The sequence below is a fragment of the Electrophorus electricus genome, chromosome 16 (assembly GCF_041902795.1).
Source record: "Electrophorus electricus isolate QZ-2024a chromosome 16, ASM4190279v1, whole genome shotgun sequence".
Lineage (NCBI taxonomy): Eukaryota > Metazoa > Chordata > Actinopteri > Gymnotiformes > Gymnotidae > Electrophorus > Electrophorus electricus.
In genome coordinates, this window is record NC_137512.1 from 20,768,455 (window position 1) to 20,777,500 (window position 9,046).

General features: G+C 46.5%; 1 protein-coding gene and 1 long non-coding RNA gene across 4 annotated transcripts in view; both read left to right on the forward strand.

The window, feature by feature from the left end:
* diaph2 (diaphanous-related formin 2) overlaps nt 1-9,046 on the forward strand; it is a 354,700-nt gene that overhangs the window by 330,067 nt on the left and 15,587 nt on the right. For 2 of the 3 annotated variants that reach the window (XM_081698443.1, XM_081698445.1), the window contains one exon: nt 461-665. The exons of the other annotated variant lie outside the window; for it this stretch is intronic. In XM_081698443.1, coding sequence (XP_081554569.1) covers nt 461-525 — 65 coding nt within the window. In that variant the 3' untranslated portion in view covers nt 526-665. Of the gene's footprint in view, nt 1-460; nt 666-9,046 lie in introns of those variants that run through there. 3 annotated transcript variants of the gene reach the window in all.
* On the forward strand, nt 664-4,029 carry LOC145651621 (uncharacterized). Its single transcript, XR_014117369.1, has 2 exons — nt 664-2,403; nt 2,525-4,029. It is a non-coding gene; the product is annotated as an uncharacterized LOC145651621 (long non-coding RNA).

A 9,046-nucleotide genomic window follows, 5' to 3' on the forward strand; every position in this document is an offset into this window, starting at 1 on the left:
GCCTCCTTCTCTCGTCCTCCACGGTCCCCTCGGCCTCCCGTGAGTACGCGACCGAGAGGGTGCAGCTGCCGCCCCGTGCCGTGCTGCTCGGCGCCGTGTTTGTGCGCGCATTAAGTGTGTGCTCTCCTGGCTGCGTTATTGAGGAGTTCTTCAGTTTGGGGGCTGGATAACTTCAATGGAGTTACTATGACACCAGACGCACCGGGATCCACTCCGGACCGTCTCCTGCTCCGCGGCGCTCCCTGCAGCTCTCTTCCTAATCACGCAGCCATTGTCCCTGCTGCCTTGTTATTCCTGCCCTTTTCTATCTCTCTCTCTCTCTCTCTCTCTCTCTCCGTCCCTCTCTAATGCCTCCCTCGACACGCTTTGTCGCAGTGAACAGATGCCGAACAGATCTAACCACGCTTGTTTCTCTCTCTCTCCTTCACTCTCTCTCCCTCCTCCTCTGTCCCGTGAGCAGACAACCGTCGCACCGGTTTGGAAAGGTCCCGATCACGCCACAACCCAAGCCCCATGTTCCGGTGATGGCTGGCCAGCAGCGCCCCTTAGCCACGTGCCAAAGACCCACAAGCGGGGACGCTGACAAGGCTGGGAAACAGGAACGGTGCAGCACTGCACGTTCCCTCTGGCATGGCCTGGTCCCAACCCTGCAACACACACACTAACCCACACACACACCCACATACAAACACACACCCGCACACACCACACCTCAGACACAAAGACAACAACTCTACACTGCTTCACAGGATAACTGCGATTACAATGCCTTACATACGAAATCTTAGTCCCTATCGCTTACTGTACAAAGGGCCTGTTTAACATTTGAATTGCCTTGGAAGGGTATTTACATATTTTTTTTTAGGTTTTTTTTTTTTAACATATCATGATTTTTGCTGGTTTTATTTTCACGTTCATGCTTATCGCAGCGTAAAGCTCTCCGGTTCTGGCTTCCTCCGTACTCCGTTCCAGGAATGTTTGAATATGTTTAATCAGATGCATTTTGGTCTCGTGCAATTGGCTTCTTGACAAACACAGACCATCCTGTTGTCTTGTTGAATAACAGCCAGCTCTGCCTGAGAGGGCCGTGTGGCCGCGTATGCATATTAGTCGCTGCCACCGATTGAACTGAACCTGGGTTTGATTGATTCGCACCCTGTTTTTCAGTCCACAATTGGACCTCGAGTATATAATCTCTCACGCAGTACAGAAGCGCCTGTCCTGCATTATTATCCGTGTCGGCTCCATCACGCTTTCACAACACAATATGTAGCGGCGAGCCAAAATGCAGACTTCTGTTAGCATCCTTGCTATATGTGTATGCCTTGTGGGAAGATATTAGTCATGTGTATTTCAGCTGCCTCAAGATACCTGGAGTGGTTTAAAAGATAAAAGTGCGTTATCTAATCTAAACACTTCAAGCCTATCTTTCACACGCGTCACAAGTTGGCTAGCTGTTGTGTGCAACACCTAGGAATCGAAGACACAGGCCTTTGTATCCGGAAAGAAGTGAATATTGCATTTCTTTATCCTGTAAAATCTATCCCGGATTTCCTCGTGCTTTCTTCCTGGTGAGGCCGGGTCCTCTGTTGTGCAGCTGGGAGCGTTCTCAAGAGGAACGTCAGGGCATGTTGTTCATACCATCCACCATCAGCTGCACTTATGACCTGTCCCCTCCGAATGTTTTACCATAACCCTCTGTATCCTCCCTGCTATAGCTAAAAAGGAAAACAAGGTCACAATGACAATGAGGAAAAAGAAGAGTCAGATTTGGTTCGTTGCGGACCTTTTCATTATCTAAAAACCTGTTTCTCCCTTTTCATGATGCCTAAAAGTATTTACCCACAGTGTAACGTGTGATGACTAGAGCATCGCCTTGCCCTTGCTTGAGTCCAGCACAAAGGCAGGAGCGCAGTAATGACAGAAGAGCTGCAGAACTACCCCGTAGCGGCACGTTTTCTTGGCCGCATCCACGAGAAAAGCGTTGTTAGAATCCCTGGCCTGGCACTTGCGTTTGCGTCATGAGTAATGCCTCGCCGTAACGCACGCACACGTGTGTGTGTGTGTGTGTGTGTGTGTGTGTGTGTGTGTGTGTGTGTGTGTGTGTGTGTGTGTTTGTATTTTCTGTAACACTTAGGGTGAATGCATAGAAATGCATAGAAATGCATAGAAATCACATGCCATCAGGACAGTCATGCATCAGTAGCTCTGCTTTCTGCTGGATGACTGGACCAGCAGCCCAGTTCGTCGTCGGCCAAAATGTCAGAATGTAACGGCGAGGGTTCTTCCGGAACGCCGTGACGTCGCCCCTCCCCCCAGGTCCTGCCGACTTCCGTTGCCACGCGGGACCCAGAGGTCGGCAATCAGCGTGGTCTCAGTTTTTTTCAAAGGAAACGGCAACGGGTGAGACTTCCCTCCACGCGGCGTGTCATCTTCACAAAACCCCGGTGCCGAGGGAGGTGCTGCGTAGCTCAAGGCATTGATTTGCTTTTCTAATTAAAACTGCCCTTTGACTGTCTTCCAGCCTCACACAATGGAACCTGCTCTCTGCACTCTGAGTTCCCAATGACTGCTATTTAAAACTCATGTTAATGGTAATTACAGCATCCAACCTGTCAGTGTGCGCCTCTGTAACATGTATTTTCATAGTTCACTCTGCTCAACTCCTATTGCAATTACATACTCTATTTCTCAGAATTAGTCGGCAGCACAGAGTTTGCGCCTCACTTGTTTCAAGAACAGTTGATACAGTATTTGACTTAAAATTCATCATGCGTCATTAAACCATCAAAAAATGTTTGGTGTGGAATATACTTTAATAAATGTGCCATTTTTAAAAATAATTTTAATCAAAGGAATTACAAAAAAGGATCACATGATAAGTTGAAACTGACCTGTTAGTCACACTAATATTGTGAAATTTTAAGTGATTGTTGCTTATTGTAACTGATGTTAGTGTATTTTTAAAGAAAGAACACAGCAAAATGCATTTTAGCATTTTCAGCATTTCGACCCGGCAATGTTCCTCAGCTGCTGTTTTGTGATCTGGTCATTTCTACACAGTTATGAAATGCTCAAAGACGAATCCACTAGCACACAATTTGTAATAGAGATCAATGTTTCTTTTAATGTGAATGCTTTTATTTGATGCATTTGATGATCTGCCCTGCCCTGTGATTGTTGTATTAGGCTAACATTGTGTATGTGTGATGTGCATTGAATTAGAATATTTTAGCAGTTATGTTACAGGTTAGAATCTGTATGTGACTGCCAAATGCAGTCAGTAGTATTGTTAAGCCCCATTAATGTTATATACAAGAAAATCCATATAAATATATGCCATGTCTGTTCTTTACTCAGTTTTTACCTGGATAATTTCAAACACAAAACAAATAAACAACAAAAAACACTGAAAAGAATGAAAATAGAAGGATGTAGGATTCTGATCGGTGTGCAAAATCTCCCCAGTTGGTCGCTGTTCTTCAAAGTCAGCCCTGTCCAACTTGGCCAGTAGTGATTGTATGATGGTGCACTTTAATTCCCTGCATTCTGTCCTGGAGCAGTTGTTCTCGTTGTCACCTGTGAATGTTTCATTGCCAAAGTGAAACCAGACTCAGGCTGACTGTCTCTCAGTTCTCCTTACAACCGGTGGAGGAAACTGGAGAACTAGATGAAACGAAATGGCAAAGAAGCACCTCACAGGGCTCAGGACGTTGGACTAAGTTGCCCCGCCTGTATAATCCTTTGTCATCATTTCAGTTTTCCTTTATTGAACAAAATTTATATTTGTAACATCTTTTAAGTTTTTTTTTTTTTTTTTCTGTGACTATAAAAGAGTGCAAATGCTCATGCACACTGTCCTGGGTTGAGTATATAACACAATAGCATACTAAATAATAACACATTTCTTACAGAAACAGATGGCTGGAGTGTGTGTATGTGTTCTTAACCACTTAAACTGTGCTGTTTCTGTTCATTTCACAGACCATACTGTGACCTATAAATGCTTCATAAATGATTGGAAAAGCAGTGTTGTTTCCAGATTTTCTTATTTTTCTTTAAGATACACACCTTCTCTACATCTTTAATTCGGCTGACAGCATCTTTCGTGCGGCATTGATCCGCTGGGAGGACCAAAGGTTAACGTGAAACCGTGCACCGGTATCCTGTCTTCTCCCTTCTTTATTCTAGCCTCCGCCGGGGCTTTAGGAATGCAGACAGGAAAATGGGTTTAACCACCCCACCCTTTGTGCTACACGATTTGCATCAATTCATGATTTTGGAAAATATAGTTACTGTCAGCCATAGATAATACCAGTATATTACGACGTGAAGCACATATTGTGTTATTTGCTTTCTCTCTCCCTCTTGTGTGCCACATTTGACAGTGAGAGTGCACATTATTTCGTGCGTAACTGCTTTGTAACAGACAGAATCATTATTGATAGTAGAATCATAATTCATAATGCTACATATAAAATGCACTGCAATAGGCTTGGTTGTGCTCCTTTGACAGCTGACATTTGGGTTCTGCATAATCACAGATGTATAGGAAAATTATCCTACGCTATTTTGTCTCTCAGTGCTAAACTAAGCGAGGGTGTGTGTGTGTGTGTGTGTGTGTGTGTGTGTGTGTGTGTGTGTGTGTGTGTGTGTGTGCATTTGTTTGTTCATATACAAATATGGATGTGTAGGTGTTAATGTTTGTGTTAGAATTTGCTTGTGTATGTGTATTTGTGTTAGACAAGGGGGAGGGAGGTGCAGAGATGAGCTGATCTGTGAGCAGTATCCTCCTCTAATGTAGAGTGTGTCAGGGCGGAGATGAGCTGATCTGTGAGCAGTATCGTCCTCTCTGTAGAGTGTTTTAGGGCAGAGATGAGCTGATCTGTGAGCAGTATCGTCCTCTCTGTAGAGTGTGTCAGGGCGGAGATGAGCTGATCTGTGAGCAGTATCGTCCTCTCTGTAGAGTGTTTTAGGGCAGAGATGAGCTGATCTGTGAGCAGTATCCTCCTCTCTGTAGAGTGTGGCGGGGCGGAGATGAGCTGATCTGTGAGCAGTATCGTCCTCTCTGTAGAGTGTGTCAGGGCGGAGATGAGCTGATCTGTGAGCAGTATCGTCCTCTCTGTAGAGTTTTAGGGCAGAGATGAGCTGATCTGTGAGCAGTATCCTCTTCTCTGTAGAGTGTGGTGGGGCGGAGATGAGCTGATCTGTGAGCAGTATCGTCCTCTGTAGTGTGTTGCGGGGAACAGATGAGCTGATCTGTGAGCAGTATCGTCCTCTCTAGTGTATTGCGGGGAACAGATGAGCTGATCTGTGAGCAGTATCGTCCTCTCTGTAGAGTGTGGCTGCTGTTCACAAGCTCTTCCCACTGTTGTTCTGAATGCCAATGGAGAGCGTGTTTCTGTCCCTCAAATCCTCTGCTACATACCCCCTTTCCAATTTTGTGGGCGTACGCATACGTGTGTTTACGCGCGCAGTTGCGGGCGGGCGGGCGGGCGGGCGTGCGTGCTTCTGTTTGTCTTTCTGTGAACAATCAAGGCTGTTTTTGCTCTCTGTCTGCTGCCCGCACACTCACACAGAGGGAGGCTTTTTTAAAAACCGGAGACAAGCTGCTCTGGCCAATGAAACGGCCCCTCCTGTAATTGCTCTTGTCATTCTTATTGTAGCTCCGACCGCATTCCCAGTGAGCCATTAAACCAGCGTAATTTTACAAGAGTGAGCCGGTCTGGTTTGCTCGCGCAGTAATACGGTCTCCTCTACTTCCCTAGACCTGCTTTGATAACTGGTTAGATATGAGCGCGACGGAGCGCCTGCGTTAACCGTGGCTCGGTGTTGTCGCAGCTGTTTCTGGCCTGAATTTGCAACGGCTCCTTCTTTTCCAGTGAAAGTGAAGGATGGAGACCCCACCCAAAGCAGTTAGGTATGCTCGGATTAATATATGTGTGTTTGTGTGTGTGTGTGTTTCTTTTGTTTGTTTGCAGTGTAGAACAGTGGGAACGAGTATGGTAATGAGATTGGTGTGTGTATTTTTTTTTTTTTTTTGCACTGAGGTAAGTAGACCTGTCAGAATCTGAAACATCACCTGGAGCCACACACACACCCACACACATCTCTAACACATACATGGGGAGGAATTGTTTGGGGGGGTTTGAATTGTCAGTGCCCTAATGGTCTGACCAATCGACTGTCAGTGGGGGTACAACATAATTTTGATGCGTTTTACATACTGCCGACTTAGAAATGCAGCATGGAAACTGGGATAGAATAGATCTGAGCTCATTCGGTCTGAACCTTTCCTCAGATGCTGGGTAGTTGAGGTGCGTGCGTGCGTGTGTCTGTGTGTGTGTGTGTGTGTGCTGGGTTTGGTGTGTCCAGTCTGATGGAACAGTCTTGCAGTTGGAATGTAATGTCCACTTTCCTTAGAAAAGTAATTCTATCTGACTGCAAGTCACACAAATCCATTTGAATGCTACAGCAACAGAAGGCTGCACACACTGAAAAAGCACCACATCACTGGATCCTCTAAACTGTCTCCTGGATTCCTAGATGGTGTTATGAATCAGTACCTGTGGTAATAAAGACCTTTGCTTAGAATAACTCTTTTGTTTGTGTGCCTGCGCATACGTGTGTGTGTGAGACAATCTAGCCTCTCTTCCTCTCATTCTGGAGCATACCAGGCTCACGCCAGCTCTGGAGGGTCTACCGCCGCGTTCCTGGCGGGGCTCCCGGTGGAAGCTGACGGTCTCCCGCGCCTTACGGGAGCAGCAGAGACGAGTGGGGATGCCGTCAGCGGAGGAAGGCTGGCGGAGGGCAAACTGAGCTTCAGCATGCTCTTGTTTGGCAGTAATGGAGGGGAAGGCATAGAGGAGCCCATCATGTACATCAGCCTGTACGTTCTCCAAGTCCGAGTCAAGGCCGCATCTCCTACGCAGAGTTACGTCCTTGACTCGGTGAGACCATTAAAAACATGCGGTGGCTTGCTCGTGGACTATTATGTCCACCAAAACTCCCTTACGCTGAGATGTTAGGCAAAGAGGCTCGGTGACGTGTAACCAAAGCATCGACTTGTGCCATCGGTGTTCTTCTGTATTCTTGAAAATGAGAATCAGACATCAGAGTCAGGGTTTTTGGTTGTTGTTTTTTTAAATATAGTCCCACCAGGTATGCCTCCGAGGGCGTGCATTTGCGTGTGAATGTGTTGCGGCCTGTATTCTGAAGCCGAATGTTGTCGGTGCTCGAGGCCGTACTATCGCGCATGCTGACCTCTATCCCACAATGCATCACGCCCAGGCGAATGCTCTTAGCTGTTAGCCAGCCTGATATGAGCGGAGAAAAGAGACGAGGAAGAGGAAAGCATCATAATTGAGTTAGTGCCCCCCTGGAAGTGTATTGCTGAATAAAATGAGTTTTTACAAAAGCCTTTCCGTAGATCGCTTCACTCAGAAGTACATAAAAGCGTCGCCAAAGTTTTTCTCTCTTCTTGCCCTTAGCTGAAGTACTCCCCATGGAGTGAATACACACTCGCAAACACACAACACTAACCCGCTAGGATAAAAGGGTTGACCACAGGAGCAGGGACGCACACTTTACTCTGCAGGCTTTCACACACACTCATGAAAAAATAACAGAGGAGTCCCAATCCTGGCTGCACGCTGCAAGCCCCTCACCTGAGCTCGGGGTCATTAATAATGTTTAGCTAAGGGAAACAAGACGGCACTCATGCCTGGAGGAAGCGTGAGCGCGCTCTCATGCAAACAAAACAGGCCGAAGAAAAACAACCCTTTGTCTCCGCTCTGAGTGCAAAGAAGCAAGCAGCCGGAACTGTGGGAAGACGCACAGTGCGGTGTGAGGCGTGTGTGAGCGCAGAGGGGATCTCTACTCAGTCCTGCCGCTCAGTGATGAAACGGCGAAGCAGCGGCTTTCTAAAGACCTTCTGGGTCACTTATTGAAGGATTGCGTTAGCCGGGATGTGCTGCACAGTTGAGGTTTTTTGCCACATTATTAACAATAAAGTATAATGTCTCCTCTCCGTATCTGAATGAAATTGGAACAGATAAAACAAACAGTAATCCCCTTATATGGGTCTTTTTCCGCAGTTTAAAATGAGGACGGAATCAATGTAGCGACCCATTTTACTTGCAGATTCCCTGTGTTCTCAAGATAATTAAAGGTTTTTGGTGGACGGACAGATGGATCCACGAACGGACACGTGGCTGCGTAGATGCTCGGACAGACGTTGGGCGTTGGTAATGTGAAAAGGATTATGAACTGGGCTTTTAATCATCGAGTGCGTATATGTGCCAAAGTAGCTCAGCCGTGGAAGGCGTCGGGCCCACCGACTCGCAGACTGTCTTATTGACTCGCCATGACTCTGCCTTTGCATTGGCAAACATGCACTCAGCGTGTCACCATCACTGGTGAAAATGCCAAGCCTAATCCTTGCGCACAGTGTCAATATGTGGTGACAAGGATCTCCACTGCTGCCTGCATGTCTAGCGGAGCACATAGAGACACAGAGCGCATTTCCTACAGTAAAGAGGTTGTGGTTACTGGAAGGTGTGGTGCACGTGTGTGATCAGGCATGCTCGGGAAAGCCCCGCATCCTACCATACATAACCATAAATGCTGCAAAGGTACCACTACCAGGAACTGTTAGAATTCACCATCTATCTGGAACCAATACAAAATTATTGCTTAGTTGATTCCCGTATAAAGTACTTCTGGAGATGCAGCTCACAGAGTTTGCTTTGTTTTCTTAATTTTTTTTTTCTTCTAATCAGTGTGATGACTAATCTAATCAGTGTGATGACTAATCTAATCAGTGTGATGGGCTTTATTTCAATAGAAATGCATCTCAAGATGGAGAGTAAGTTGTTTTCGTCTCCTTACCACATAACACCAGATAATGACTCAGTTAGCCCTGCGACTGCTGGTGCTTCCACCCTGAAGCAGATCTCCTGTCGGAAAATATTTTCCAGGTATCAATAACATGTCAGAGGAGCTAGAGGGAGTCGGCAAACGTGTCCTGGCAGCTGCGCTGCGATCG